A 17106-nucleotide genomic window follows, 5' to 3' on the forward strand; every position below is an offset into this window, starting at 1 on the left:
GATTAAGCAGAATGTAAGTCAGACAGATTAACAACAATATTTATTTTTAATTCATCAATCGTATTTAATAAAATTTGAGATGGAGTTTATATTTTGTACGCCCATCAATTGTGCCTTTTTTGATTCAATAAAGTAGAATGACAACAGGATGTTTTTTCTTTTTAAAACACATACAGATGTGATTGAAGAGACTGATAATAGTCCAAAAGAATGACATGGTGACTTGTAATAAATTAAGCCCTCTGGTATGACTTGAGGAAATGCGACCAAATTTTCTCAGTGCCTTTAAGAGATTCACAGTAGCGCAATTGTGTAGAGGGGAGGAATATTAGGACAAGATGCATGTTATAGCCAAGCCAAAAATAAAGTGAGACGAGGGAGTTTAATAAGAATACGAAATAACAAATGTTTATACATTTTTTAGTAAGAAGGTACAAAGTAATTTTAAGAAGAACTATTAAGCAATCATATACAGTTGACTCACATATTTCAAATGCTTTCTTGGTTTAGTTTAATAATACTATAAAACGTTGTCCGTAAAAGGCAAGGAAAAGCGTTGGGTGATTAACATTTAGTGTGCAAATCCTTAGTAAGTGTGCAGAAAGTTAAATTTTACTGAGAGGTTAAGAAAGTATATTTTTCACATTTCTTTTACGTTAACTGAATAATTTACAACAAAAGTACAGATGTTTAATTTAGAGTGCAAGACTATGAGAAAAATAAATGAGTAGAGTCGAGAATAACAAGGATAACAGACGTTTTGAAAACAAAATGTTGGGAGGGAAAGAAAAAAAAATCAAGAATTTACATTGAGGAAGGTGATGGAGCAATGCATTCTTTTTTATATTCGGTCAAAGCAACATTTCAGGAAGGAACTCATGGGGCAGGGGTCAGTGCATAGCTACTCCAAGTGACTTTCCTCTTTCCTAGATGGTGGTGAGGAGAGCCTTGGACAACAACTGGGCACATCACGGAAATAGATACCATTCCTTAGTGTGTTTCTAGACTACAGTGTCACTTACCTTGGTAAACAAAGTGAAATCCCTTAGCTGTTATGGGTCCAACTGAGGTGAATCGAATTGTGATCTGATTACCTGAACTCAGTGGAAGTGACTCTCCTACTCAACAAAACAAATACTCAGATATCATAAATAATCTCCATTCATAAACCTAACAACTCTATCATTTTACACTGTCATTTGAAAATGTCAAACTAGGTTCTATCAAATTACTTTTTAAAAATCCTACTAGCAACATCATTTCTTTGGGTTCAGCTTCAATTGCAATCTTTTTACCATACAGCTTCAATTACATTTTAATACATAATGCTCATTCATAAATATTTTATATCACACTAAACACCACAGATTGTGATTAAGTATTATATTTATTTTACTACAATCCTAGAATATAATTAAATTTTTCAAGCTTATGAATTACTATTAAATTGTGGTTTTATTCTTAATAAAAAAAACTTCAGTTTACAGTATCGCTAACATGGATGACATAGATCTCAACTCTCTCCACAATACTAATCAAAGTCAGTCTTTAATCAACAGCTGACAGTTCTAGTAAAGGATACCTGAATGGGATCCCGAGAGGGAAGATAACAGAGGAGACTGCTGAGTTGGCCCATCAAACACCTCAACAACATCGTGGAGTGATGTCTGGAAAAATACAAACTGGCCAAACACCACTGATCAACAGGAACCAGGAGAAGCAAACCAATCACCAACCATCCAAAAACAAAAACGAAAAACAAACAAAAAAAAAATAGAAAGAGGAGGAGACAGAGAACAAAGTATTACAATATAATAGTAATCTGCATGTTTTGTTTTGTTTTGATTTTGTACTTTCTACCTTTAAATGAAGATTGGTGTTATGCCAATTGGTTCCTGACAGATGTATTTCAGGCCACAAAGATAATGACGATGATTTAAGGCAATAAAATTTTCAAAATACTATCTTTTAAAAAAAAACGGATATCAGATTTATTTGGAAATTGTAGGGTCATTGTAATTAATATTTATCATATCTATTTTCATATTTTTCCTCACAATTTTATTTACTCAGTGACCCTCCTGTCCTAACTTTTCTCTCCTCCTTTAGGTGAGATAGCTAAGATTTTAATACAGGGGATTTAAAAAAGGTTCTTCTCAAAATGTCATTCCATTATAAACAATAGGTTTGCTAGAAAAATATCAGCAAGATCTTCTTCAGGTCCCAGGTTTAATTTACATTCTGTGTAAAAATGACTCCTGTGCATTTATTATGAATCTTCCATAATGAAATGAACATACTTTAAGATTTCTAAGCAACTAAAACGTTAAAAAATCTTCATAAAACATTACTTTTTCATGGGGAAAAAAGTTCTGAAGTACTTTCCAGAAGAATTTTATTTAGTTTATTATTTTCATTCCTATTAAACTTCTGTGTATTCACCTTATGAATTTCTCTCCAGAACCTATCTCAACTCATCCAGAAACTATGAGTTCTATAGTAGAGGTTAATTCAAATTTCAGGTTACAAATAGAAGAATGTAATAAAGAAGTGAGTGATGATAATAATTCTTAGAACTTTGCACTGAATGGAAATATAGTGGATTTAAAAGATTGTGGTATTAATTCTAGTGATACATAAATATAACTTCATGTATTCAGAATCAAATGACTTTTGCTCAATTATAATTGAATGAGTATAACTCTAAGTCCATGTTAACGTTTCCAGTTCATATTCTACAACTCAAGTCAAAGGTTACGGACATCTTTGAGGATTACATTGTAAACAGCCCATACACTGGCAGCATTGCTGAGTCTGGCTCATGAACACTGGTGTATCCAGAGTACTGTGAACTTAGCTGCATTCATTCACTGGCAGGGAAGAAATAAGTTGGTGATCCCAGTCCATTTCTTTGTAAATGAAGAGGAAGAGGAAGAAAAGTAGCAGGAGGAGGAGAGGGAGGGGGAGGGGAATGAGGAAGAGGATATCTACCACATGGGCAGATATACTATGGACTTTGAAAAATGTCTGATTATTGAAGTGCTTAATTTTATGAATACTCCCCCTGAAAATATTTACTAGAAAAATGGAAGAAATTTATGCACCTATTAAATCACATACATACAATGTACTGTTGAGAAGGTTTACTATTCATTCAACACTTTTGGAGGTCAGACTTCTTTTAAAGATGTTGAATTTCTTCTACCATGTCCCAGACTATTTAAAAAAAATACCCAGAAAAAGAAATGGTGGCTGTTTTTACAGTTTATGTATTAATAATGTGTTTTGTATGATTATTTCAAATTATGGTGTCAACTTGCTCTGATTTAACATGGATATTCCCCATTGCCTGACAAAATGGTCAAAAAGGAAAAAAAAAAGGATCATAATCACATTGCAGTATCAAGTACATTGTGCAATACTCCTTACAGATGATGTTTTTGTTTGTTTGTTTGTTTGCTACAGTAAATTTCAAAGTCAGTGAGAAAATTTCAAGCTCAACCTCTTGGACTCTTTCTCCCTAAGTATGTCAGCTATCCCAATACTAACCACTCTTACTTTCTATGACAGCCACTACATCCAAGGCAACCAAAATAGAGTTGTGTGTGTTTATTATTATGAAAACAAATCTGCTTTTGTATCTTATAATTAGACCCCTGCATTCTCAATAAATCGCTTTTTCTTTATAAATGTCTTCTATAAATTAAAGATTCTGAGAGCATCTGGTTGAATGATATGGTCACTAGCGTTTTAGTGTTCATCTAGTTATGTAAGGACAGAGACCGAGATTGCTCTTCATGGATTGATGGCATACTACACTAACAAGTTTCTCTAATTCTGTGATGAAACCACATAGTGGAGAAGAAAAGTAATTGGGGAAATTAAAAAATGCATTATGGGGAAAATAAGCAAGCTACCTCTTAACAAAACTCTAATTCTGCATTCATGTAGACAGTTATAGATTTAAATTAAAACTTTTGTGTCTAAAATTACTCAGAGAAGAAACTGGATCATTATTTCAGAGACAACATGATAAAATGTGTGTTTAATGTAAAAGTTGGAGTTCAAAGAATCATTACCACTTGCCCAAACCTGATTTTGTATACACACTGTCAGAATGCCTATGTAGTAAACTAATATCACTGCTTAGAACCAAATCCCTTATTCTCAACGAAATAATTTTATGACATTCATTCTTCGACATCCATGTATATGGCTCATTCAGGTCATTCCCACCTCTGTCGATACTATTCTTTTCCCTGTTGGTCCATTTCCCCTGTTCATGACTTTTTCTGTTGTGTGACGACCTGTTGAATTTAACCAAGGTCATCCATGAGAGCATGGGTGGGGTATTCCTTTGAAATGGGGTGGAGTCACCATTGGCTACATCATTGAGGAGAAGAATCCCCCAGCATCAACCAATAGCCAGTAGTTACCGAGATAAGAGGACCCAAAGAGTTCCACAGACCATGGAGTGTCTAATGCCACTACAGGGACTCAGAGAGTTATCAGTTAATGAAATGACTCTAATGACTGCATCATAGACCAAAAAGATAGCATTTTAAAAATTAAATGCCTATACTAAGGTTTGCTACCTCATTTCATTAATAAATATCTCAATTTATTTAGCGTTCAAATACGCAAACAAAGAGTCATTGCTCTTTGCTTCTAAAACTTTTGGAATACGCAAAGGCAAACCATAATTGATTGAAACTAATTTAGAGAAAATCCAGTTGATACATTAAACGTGGAACACTACATTTACTGGATGGCTTTTTGAGTAAGCAAGTTGTCTTGTCTACTTGGATCACCAGGGTTTAGCTAAGGTATAATGATACTATTGCTGTCATGTAAATAGATCCGATTTGCTTCTCTGCTTAAGTTCATCCTATCCATCTCCACATTCAAATTAACTCATCAGTCATCTATATTTCTTCTACTCTATTAATTCCATTTTGAATCGCAATTAGTATTTGACTGTATTCTTCCTTATTTGAAAGTTTAATGAAAATTTTAGTATTTAACAGTTTATCTTTCTAGGAAATATAGAGACTCCCTCTTTAAAGACATACCTTTCAAACCTGACATATGTATTGACGCCTTCACCCTTTGTCTGGACTTTCTAGAACTTTGATTTTTTTTCCCCTAAACTCTGGGCGAATTAGGAAGCTCTGTGGTGTCTCCTGGTCCACAAGCAGGAATCAAGTGGGTGGAACCCGGCAGCGGCTTGTTTTTCACCCTCTAGAGATTGGAAGCGCTTTACCACTGCAAGAGCAGGCTTCCAACATCAAGCAGTTTCTTAAAAGAAACAGGATTTTATGGACTGTTCTTCCGCTTTGAGAAGAACAGATGTTAATGGTAACATTTTCACTCTTTTATTAAAAATATATTTTCCCTAAAGTTACAAGTACTGTGACGAGCCAGAAAAGGGAGGGACAGAAATCTTAATCAGATGAAAATTAAACATATAAAATGTACCCACAGATAGCAAATTTTTAAAACTGCTTTTGGAGCTCTTATTTTCCACACATTTCATTCCAGAATCAACATGACTATAATCAGACTTAGTTAATTTTATGCCATGATATATAGGAAGTGAGTTAAGTGCTAGAGTTGAAAGGGTCACCAAAACAGACAAGATCTATGCCCTTAGGCACCATTAACTATATTTGCTTGTTGAAATTGCAGCAGGCCTTTGTTCTGCTTATGAAATGGTAATAGATTCGCTGATCAAATTAATTACAAAGCAAGCAACACCCACAGACATAGGCCACATCTTTGCCTGCAGATTGATGCTGCATTCGTCCCTTAAACCCAATCTTCAAAGCAAGACCTCTGGAAACATCTCAGGGAATATGAGATGGGTGACTTCCGGGGCAATTTTTTAAGAAATCCTACAGTGTATATTTAAAAAAAAAATCCCTTTAAACAGTGATTAAAACCCTTAAACTCAGTGTCAGACTGGGGATCAGATGTTATTGGAAGAATGCGCAGCATAACTTGAATATGCTCTAGTTCACGTGCTCATCCACGAGCAGCAAATGCAGAGTGTGTGAAAACATCCTTCACATCTGACATTCAACTCTTCCCTTACCAAAGCAACACTTAATTTGTCGTGATAATCATCCAAGATGAGGAATAGTTGTTTGCTCTTCGACCCCACATTGGTCAAATGGATTTTTCTTCGTCAGATACGCTGAACTTCAGAGACTTAGCCCACTCTGTTTAATTAAAGCATCTTCCATACAGATTGATAGATGCTGTCATAGTGCTTGAATTGACAGAAAGAAATTAGCACAGCTAAATTCAGAAATTCAGGTCAGAGCAATTATGATCTTGCCAAAATTACTGAGCTACCTGGAGTAAAGGCAATACACCAAAATGGGCTGCTGTCCATGGGAGTGTGCTCTTGCTTAGAACAAAAAAAAGGGGGGGGCGGGACTTTAAACCTCATCTGTCCATTCAATTCTATTTTGCAATATTACTAAGATGTCCCATTATTGATGGCAAACACCATATCCAAGAGCAAGCTTTAATCAAACTTTACCAAATCCTCTAATCAGAGCTTGATCCTTATTTACTTCTGTGTCTGTTCTTGCCTTGTTCAATCTCAACAAAAATTTATCACGTTGGTTTGGCCTGTCCTACCCTCAATAACTGATCACCATCTCAACCCTGCTGTCTCCTCAGTAGTATCAATTGATCTTAGTTTCCTCAGCAACAGTTCTAAATTGGTTTAGCCAGGCTATTTAATAACTTCTTATGTTTAAATGCATTTGTCTTCCAGTTCTCATTCTACTGCTTGGCTGTTGAATCCCATATAGTTCCTTGTATTTGAAATTGAGCTTAATTTCTCTGCCCAGTTGCAAAATTCCATTGTAATGATTTTTACAGATATCTTGGTAGTCTTCGTAATTTTCAGTTCTGTTCATATATATATATATATATATATATATATATATATATATATATATAGTGTGTGTGTGTGTGTGATAACATTTTTATGGAAGTCCTAAGTCAACTAGCAGAAGTTGGCATTCCAGTTCCTTCATGTAGGTCATAGGGACAAGAATGTCACTGAGGTCACTCTGCCATATAAACATTCCCTGTTTCTTAAGGGAATAAATATTTTTTTTCAACATTGCCTGAGCAGAAATTTCCCAAAGACAGATCCCATTTTTGTGCCATCAAAATAACCAGCACCATGTAGAGAGATTCACTGATCTAGAAATTAATTAGCCCTAAAGAGGGCTAATGAAATAAACATGGACATGATTACTCTTATTCAGTGATTAGAACCTTACTTACTGAGCTAAACATGAAAATTGAATTTATGCAGATGAGAAGGGTTTCACCACTACTTATTGTCTTTTTCCTTTCAGAATGAAGTAAGTAATTCTGAGCAGCATGGTAGCACACTAGTATGAGATGGGGAAAAGGAAAAAGGATAAAAAACAATAAAAAAGAAAAGAAAATCCATGATCTGTCTGAGGCATCATTAAAGGAAGCAACACCGTCTTTTCTGTAGAAAAATGATGAGAGATTAAAATGCCTGAGACACTGTGAAGTCTAGGTTTGTATAAAACTGCTTTTGATAAATTTTTGGACAGGAGAAGAATTGCAGACTCTCTGGGAATTAATGGGTCTAGGAGGCAGATGAATGTTGGCATATTATTTGCAAGGTAAAGACACTAAAGTAACAAAGTTTTACTCTGTGGAAAAAAAATACAAATACCTGTGCAGCTGGACTTCTCCTGTAACTGAGTGGCAGAACTCTTTCTTAGCATGTTAGGTCTTAGGTTCAACTCCCCACACAGGGAAAAAAAAGACGAGGAAATTGGAAAACCTCTGGACTTATAGATGAGCACATGTAGAAATAATATGTTCATAGGACAGAAGTGCATTGGATATTTCATAAAAATTATTTATGCAGAGTTCTGGAATCAACCTTCAGATTGGATCCATACAGGTGAATCAAATTACCTTGGTGTGCCTCATTTTCCACATCTGCAAAGGCGTATTAATGAAATGACCCACATCTCACAGAGCTGAAGGGGCCAATGTAGATGGAAGTTTCTATCCGGCCTGGTCCCACAGCCATTTAATCCCAAAGAAACCCACAGAGGCTTACATTAGTTATAAACTGGTTGACCTATTCCTCAGGCTTACTATTAACTAGCTCTTGCAACTCAAAATAACCCATAATTCTTATCTATGTTTAGCCATGTAGCACCTTTTCTCAGGGAGTCATTCTCATGCTGCTTTCCCTGCTTCTGGCTTGTGACTGATTTTCTGCCTTTCCTCTTCCCAGAATTCTTTTAGTCTGGTTGCTCCACCTGTGCTTCCTCCCTGGTTACTGTCCAGTGAGCATTTTATTAAAACAGTATGAGTGATAAATCTTTACAGTGTACAAGAGCATTATCCCAGAGCAGTGCATCACATAAACTAACACATGCCGAACAACTGTACAGTGTCTGGAAAATAATAATACATATTGCCTGTTGTTACCTTGTGAATGTATCTGCTGCTAATTCAGTCTGAAATTTCTGGCATTAGAGAATGTGCCTGACTCATTCTTTGTTTTCTAAACAAGCATGTTTAGAACAAATGGAAGGAATGATAGTATTAGATACGTTCTCTAGCTGTTTCAACCAAGATTAATCTGTATTCCAAAATCAAAATGTCAATATGTACATTTGATTTTTTATTTCATCTTCTCAAGTGGAAGAGGAGAATGGTAGTTTTCAGGTTCCTATTTTAGTTTAAAAAACAAGATGAGAGGGCATTCTAATTTTTATGCTTTGCTGTAAACACATTGAAATTCCATTTTACAAAAGAAATACATTCATATAAAAAGGAGTTGGATATATATATGTCTTCGCTTGATTTTCAACACACCTGTCATTTTGTTTATAAAATCTACCTAGTCATTAAATTCTGGGGTTTATATTGGTGACTTTATCAATCCCTCAGCTGGTTTGTCACTCTGTTTAAACTTTTCCAAGCCAACCTTGTTTGCTCAGCATGATCTTTACCTACTGACACACAAAAGCTGATAACACACACATATGCCCACACTTCTGGAGTTGACATTTAGAGACAAGTCAAAGATACAGTGAAAACTTCACTTGACTGGGTGTGGGAGGGGCTGTAGATGACATCAACTATTCAAAATTTGCGGAGATTTAAATGAAACTTGCCTCATATGCTTCCTCGAATGATTATTTAAGACTATTACGCTACACAGATTTTTGTCAGCCTAGTTGGAGTGGTCCCAGGCATGTAGAGTAACTTCTTTAACATCAGTAACATAAATGGAAGTCCCTGGTTCCTGAGATGCGAATTACTTTCTATGAAAATAGATCGGTTGGATTTTGAGATCCTCTGGACAGCTCTAGATTTTTAAAAGCTTCTCTTTTAAAAATCATTTCAATGCATTTGAATAAAACTTCAAGTTTAAAAGCAATTAAGAGTTTACTACTTCATTTTTTTCTCAAAAGAATAAAAAATTGAAGAACTTTGAATCAGGCACCAATGAAATCAATGTGTTCTTTATGTTTAAAATGATGTCTGAGGGTGGAAAGTTTCAATAGAAATTGCATTCATTGATATAACTGAAAGTGAAACTCACTGCTCATGTTACACTAGAATAGATGCGAACTATTAATTCATAATGAGATGCTTGCTGCCATTCATCGTTGTCATGAAGGTGAGTCATATATATCAGACACTAATTATTTGGAATCTATTCAAATATCATGCCAAAGCTTGCATCACTTTAGATATTAGGGCCAAATGTTACATATAGCAAAATTCTAGAAGTCCAAACTCATGTTTGTTAGTGAACAAAAAGAATATCTTACTATGGTTTCTATTTAAAATACTAAGGAAATGAAAGGTTCTATTTATAATTTAAATTCATACTAGTAGCATCTAGTTATCTTATAGCTGATCCTACCCCCAAGAATTTGGGTCTGCTCAGAACTCATCACAATAATTGGGGTACTATGATTCCCCTGTTATCAATTTCTTATGAGACACATTAATGAACCTACAAATTAGATTTAATGTCTAAATTCACAGTCACCTTTTAGGATTCTCTAGAGCTGGCTTTCATTTTGTGTCATAAACTTTTTTTGTCTAATAAAACTAGAGAACGCCCTACTTGACGTATTCTAAGCCCATAATTATTGTCACTAAAATCCCTATCTAATGTACTTCAACTTTCTTTAACTCTTCTAAAATTTCATGTCAATTTTACTACAAATACTTTATCTGCAACTTGTAGTTGTACTGTTTACCTTAACAGCTGAGAATAAATTTGTGTTTAAAAGCATAAAATAATAAAAATATTCAATAGTATGCATTTTCATTATATGCTTTAACAATTAAAACAACAAGTAAGATACAAAGTTTGAAAAATTCCAGTTTGAATCAACATTGTTACTTTTAACTTCTTTATAATTCATATGAATGTTTTCTGTCATCATCTGCCAAATTCCAGGTTAGGAATATAGATATAGGTCAGAAAAATATGCTCATGATTATGATAACTTAAATTGCTAAGGTATTTTTATTATGACAATTTTTAACTATAAGTCAACCAAAAAATTACCAAATTAAAATTCCTCATGAATTCCTCACCCTCCTGTAGCATTAGATCTTTACATCCTGTTTTATTTATTGCTTCTTTTTCCTCTTGCACTAAAAATTAGTGCATTTTAAAGCAAGCCCAACGTTGCATCTTTCTCCACAGGCTAGTTCTTCAGTATTTATTAATAATCATCAAGTCCTTGAGCAGCCAACAATCCTGCACTGATAAAATGTACAATAACTTTTTCTCTAATACTCATTTTTTATTCTCATTCTCCCTATTTTATTTGAAAATTAACTGTTTTATCCAGGTAATTTGATTAAATATGGAGTCAAAGTACATACATTTCTCTTGACTAATAAAGATAAATTTACCGCCATTGTAAAACAGCTGAAACAACTATTTAAAATTCTTTTAGATTGTGTTTACTTACTTTGAGGGTATGTATGGTTCATGTGCCTGTGTGTGTGTGTCAGAGGACAGTGGGTGTTGGTTCTATTCTCCTACCACATAGATCGCAGGGATCAAACTCAAGTCATGAGGCTTTGTGACACCTTTCTTTAGTGGCTAAACCATGTTGCAAGCTCCCACTCATTTAAGATTTAATGCTATGTATTTATAGGATCTTTTGTAGGTAAATTATTAAAATCGGTTAAGTCAATTGGACAAATGTTATCATTGCCTAACCTTTGCTGAGATTTAACTCCAAGAAGTCAGCTATGAGTGATGAATTCTGCCTTGAGGATATCTCTGTAGGTAAAAAAAAAAACTAGGATGAAAATATAGTACTAGTGAGTCCAGATCAGTAAGAGAAGCTCTGTTTCCTTGTTGTTTAAAAGGGCTTTGACAGAGTTCATCACTAAACTAGACTCAAACCCTTGTGTTGGCCAAATCTTTTCACTTGACTCTGCCAGCAGCTTTCTACACACCTCACAGCTTCATGGCCGGTCTAGGACCTCAAGACTCTCAATTCTCAGGCTCAGTGCCAGAAGACTCTATTTGGCAAAATTCAAAACTGTTTAAGAAAAGAGATGGGGAGCCCTCAGAGGCCAATTTTTTTAAAAAGGTTTCTCTGCTTAAAAATAAAAACCACCACTAGGAACTCTTAAACTTTGCCTTGGCCTTACATGCATATAGATGTTCACAACCAACAGAATTTGAAGCATCTTTAATTCTTATTGCAGATATAATTTTACCATATTTTGACATTTATATTCTGAAACCAGAGTTTATGCAAAACACCCAGTTAAAGTGAGAATTGACTCCTGAAAGGTTTTGTGCACTGACCAATCAATCAATCAATCAACCAATCAATAAGAAAAGACAGAGTAGAAGAAATAAGCCATTTAGGTCATTTAGTTCTGTATCCTCTTTTGTAGCTCATGTGTCATTTGTCTGCCTTTTGGCTTTCCTCATCATGTGATATTATCATTTCTTCATCTCATTAAAAAAAATACTTGTGAGAGCATAAGTAAAATTCTGTAGAGGCAGATCTACAGGACATGCAATGCTGAAGAAATATATTAAATTGTACTACTGGACCAATTATCTTTTTATTTTATTTTTTTTCATTTTACACAGCAACCACAGTTCTGCCCCCACCCCCCACCGTCTTCCCACTTCTCTCCACCTATTCCCAGGCTACCCCCAACCCCATCCACTCCTCACAAAGAATAAAGCCCCCACATGGTCACTGCATCAGCTCCTGCTTCCACGATTCTGCCCTGTTTGAGCTCCTACCCTAACATCTCCAATAATTTATTATTATATAAGCCAAATAAATCTTTCTTCCCCAAGTTGCTTTTGGTCATGCTGTTTCATCACAGCAACGGTAACCTGAATAAGACATTCATATCAGTTGTCTTTGAAATCATCGCAGTCTATGAAAACAGCACGACATTTTAACCGTATGGAATACTTCACAACCATCTCATTAACTTCCTTGTTTACAAATCACATAATGGAAGCCCAGAAAAGCTGAATGATTCGCAACAGTGAATCTGTAGGAAGATTCGTTTTAAGCTCCAATTAGAGTAGTAAGAAATCCAAATCCCTGTAGGATTTGGAACTTCACTACAAGAAAGCAGGTTAAATCCCTAGACATGAATAATTTAATTATGGCACCTGCATAGAAAATACAGCTTAATCTTATTATCTCTGCATCCTTCTACTCAAAGGCATGTCTAAATCGATCACCGAAGTGGAGAAGAGGCAGAAAGTGAGGCACTTATACTGAAATGTTGCATTTACAAATTGGAATATGCATGTGTATAGTCTGAGAATGAAATCTCTTTCTTGATTTAAATTAGTGATTTAGTTCTACGATCCCACTAATAAACAATTCTGTCTCATTTTCATCAGCTTTGTGTCATTTATTCTACTACTAAATTGAAAGCCCTTGAAATGAAGCTTTTCAAGTACCTTGTGTTGTCTAGACATGTTGTGAAGTGTAGATCATTCTAAATATTCTAAGCAAGTTAACAAACTATACTTACAAAGAAAATATCTCAAATTCCATTAAAAAGGCTTTTGACTTACGTGAGCAAATTTTATTCATAGACTGTGTAATGTACTTTGCTTTGAAAAGAATCTGTGTGAAAAATGTGTTTTCGATTGTCTTCAGAGGAAAAAGGGCTGATGATTAATCTTTTTTTAAATCAAAATGCAAAAGGAACTAAATATAGCATCATATACATCCCTAAAAGCTTACATAAGAACAGTTAACTATTCAAAGTCAAAGTCAACAGCATATTTGGAGAATGAAAAATTTAAAATGTGATTGTAATAGTTGCCAAAACCATCTCTTTGTTAATTTATTTTTGCTTACTATAGTACTAACGGTGATTTGAGTAAGGCTTTTTAAGTTTATTTTATTTCTATATGTATGAATGCTTTGCCTCTGTTTATATACAGAGGCCTTATCAGAAAAAGAGTCAGATTCTCTGGAATTGGAGTTACAGATGGTTGTCGCACATCTATGAGTAGTGGGAATCAAAATCAGGTCACCAGTAAGCTCCAGAGCTGTCTCTTCACCCTTACAACTGAAACCTCAATAAATGTTTAAGAGTAATTTGTGCCCTCATGTGATCATAAGCATTTAGAGACTTTTTTAGGAGCACATATATGCTGTACAGATTATTTTTTTCTATACTATGTAGATCAAATGATTCAGTTCAAAAACCAAATACAATGGTATTAAACTTCTGTTATTGTTGAAAGTTTTGATTTTAAGATAAATCCCATGTACTGGTTATTATTGAACAAAGTAGAGCCTACAATCACCTGGAGACAGGAATCTCAGCATGCCTGTTGGAGATTATTTTTTCCATTTTTTAAAAAAGAAATAAATTTTTTTTTTCATTTTACATACCAAACTCAGTTCCCACTCCTTCCATTCCTCCCATTCCCTCCACCTGTCCCCTTACTCCACCCCAACTCCACTCCTCGGAGAAGGTAAAGCATATTGATTTGGGGAAGGTCCAAGGTCCTCCCAACTTTATCTGGGCCGAGCAAGATATCCATCCAAAGAGAATAGGTTCTCAAAAAGCCAGGACAAGCAGTAGGGATAAATTCTGGTGCCACTGCCAGTAGCCCTGCAGTCACCCACATTCAGAGGGCTAAGTTTGGACCCATGCTGATTCCTTCCCTGTGTGACTGGAGTTAGGGAGATTCCCATTCGCTCAGGTAAACTGTTTTAGCTGGTGCCCCACCATAGTCTTGACCTTTTTGCTCATATTCTCACTTCTCTCACTCTTCAACTGAACTTGGGGAGCTCAGCAGTCCACTGTGGGTCTCTGCCTCTGTTTCCATCAGCTGTTGGATGAAGGTTCTATGGTGACAATTAATTATGAAGGCCAGCTCAGGCCCCTTCTCCACTATTTCTTTGGGTCTTAGCTGGTGTCATCCTTGTAGATTCCTGGAAATTTTTTAGTACCAGGTTTCTTGCTTGCTCCTCCATAATGGCTCTCTCAATCAAAATATCTCATTCCTTGCTCTCATTTGTTGTTGAAAGCTGTTTGTTGCATTCCTGGCTTCCCTGACTTGAAATACTCACACAGAAACTGTGTTAATTACAACATTGCTTGGTCAATGACTTTAGTGTATTCCTAGCAAGTGCTTACATTTTAAATTAACCCGTTTCTGTTAATCTGTGTATTGCCATATGTCTGTGGCTAACTGCCAAGGTTCTGGCAGGTCTGTCTCTGGAGGTGGCTCCATGGCTTCTCCATGACTCTGCCTACTCTCTTTATCTATCTTTTCCAGCCTGACTATATTCTGTCAAGCCATCGGCCAAAAGCAGCTTCTTTTCTCATTAAGCAATAAAAACAGCACATATACAGAAGGACTTACCATACCACTCATCTCTGTCCTTCCTCCATCTCAACTATCCTATTCCCTCAAGTTTTTCTCCCCCTTCCCCTTCTCCCCTCCCTTCTTTTGTGCATTTTGTCACAGCAACAGAAAATAAACAACACACTCAGAGTCTCCAATAGCTCACAATATAGCCTAGGCTGGCCTCAAATAATCCCTCTTCCTCAGTCGTAGACAATGAGATTGAAGGTATGTAAATATGCCCCACCATGATAGATGAAAACACTGAGGTTACAAGTATATATGTTCCACAAAAATAGATTAAAGATTTCTTCTTCCTGCAGTGTTGGTTAGGACTTCCAGTAGAGACTAAAGTGAATGAAACATGTTCTATGCCTAATCTCAATCTTGATTCAAATTATCATTAGGCAATTTTTTATTATTTTTTAATTCTGTATTTCCATTTAATTTTAATGGCTGCTTAATAAGAAATTTTGTTCTTTAGGTGGTTTTGCAATAATAACTATAAAGAACAAATAAATTTATTTAATTTCTAAGTAGTTATTCTAATACTAACTACTACATACATACATAAAATGTACATAACTAGGTACATTTTAATGATAACCTTGAAATTAATAGCAATCATTAATCCAATAAATCACATATAAATGAGATTTGTAGCATTTATTTGGCATAACATACTATTCCAAAATAAATTAATGATTCTAAAAATATTTGAGCACTATGTTAGAAAAGGGCTACATCAGGCCTATATGTAATATTATGAAAATCTTAACTAATAAAAATATCATACAATAAGTTCTCTTATTTTTACCTCTTTATATATATTATGAAACAATAGATATTAAATATATTAATGTTCTGACTTTGAATCTTGTTTCTGTAATTGTCTGTAACATTATTTTGGACATTGTATAAGATTAGAAATTATCTTTCAAATAGGCATAAGCAGAGCTATCACTATTGAAGTTTTCTAAAAACACACACATACATGCATGCATGTGCACACACACACACATGCACACACATATACAAACACACATATTTATACATACAAAACAGACATATGTAAAAATAATTAAAGTGGAGTTATCCTTCATAAGACTCCAATATCCCTAGTAGAAACCAAAAGCTAATAAAATGTCTGTTGAGTTATTTTTCTTGGCCTTGTTGGTCAATGAGATCCTATCAGTCCTCAGGCATAATAGGCTATTGTCAATGCTTTGGTTACTCTCCAGAACTTGACAGTAGGGACAGAGAAGTGTGGTTGGAATATAAAATGAAATTTCAAAAAATAAATAAATCACAATTAAAGACTAAAATAATAAAAATAGTAATAATATTAACTGTGGAAGATCTTACCATTTTTATCACAAATTAAACAACAAAACTCTAGTAATGGCAACATGGTAGCATGGTACTGGCAAAAAATTTGACACACTGAAGAAGGGAATAAAATTGAATATCCAGACATAAACCTACACAAATATGGAGAACTAATTTTTAAATAATGATGTCAAAATAATCACTGGGAAAATAGAGCATCTCAATAAACTGGGCTATTCAAACTGGATGTCAGCACATAAAGGAATGCAAATAGATCCATACTTAACATCCTACAGAAAACTCAACTCTAGATGGATCAAAGACCTCAACATAAAACAAGATATACTGGACCTGATGATAAAGTGGGGAATGGGCTTGAATGTATTGGCACCAGGGAAGATCTCCTGAACAGAATATCATTAACACAGGCACTAAAATTAGTAACTAATAATTGTGACCTCACAAAACTGAAAAGCTTCTGTAAGGTAAAGTGTACTACCTTCATTCTGATGAAGCTTTGTGAGTGAGGTAATCCAGACTCCAAAAGATAAAAATGATGTGTATTCACTTATATGTGACTATTAGCTGTCAAATCTATGATAACAAAGGTAAGATTAGAAAACCAACACACTTCTTTGGGATAATAATATATAGTACAATATATGTAATACATTATATATATTTATATATATTATATAGCTATATACAATAAAGCATAACATAGAACTAAAGCTTACACATCAGGATAGAGCAAAACAAACAAACAGGAAAGAGTTCAAGAAAAGGCAGAAGAAACAGACTTTTAGTAAGAGATTTTGAAACACTAGGTCCTAAACAGAATGTCTCCCTTA

At 34.7% G+C, this 17106-nt stretch overlaps 1 protein-coding gene across 1 annotated transcript in view; it reads right to left on the reverse strand.

Annotated features, from left to right (window-relative positions):
• Window positions 1-17106, reverse strand: part of Csmd3 (CUB and Sushi multiple domains 3) — a 916841-nt gene that overhangs the window by 142910 nt on the left and 756825 nt on the right. The window contains exons 33-34 of the mRNA XM_057791849.1: window positions 1583-1696; window positions 1023-1118 (exon numbers count right to left, since the gene is read on the reverse strand). Coding sequence (XP_057647832.1) covers window positions 1023-1118; window positions 1583-1696 — 210 coding nt within the window. The remainder of the gene's footprint in view (window positions 1-1022; window positions 1119-1582; window positions 1697-17106) is intronic.

The sequence above is a fragment of the Chionomys nivalis genome, chromosome 17 (assembly GCF_950005125.1).
Source record: "Chionomys nivalis chromosome 17, mChiNiv1.1, whole genome shotgun sequence".
Taxonomy (NCBI): Eukaryota; Metazoa; Chordata; class Mammalia; order Rodentia; family Cricetidae; genus Chionomys; species Chionomys nivalis.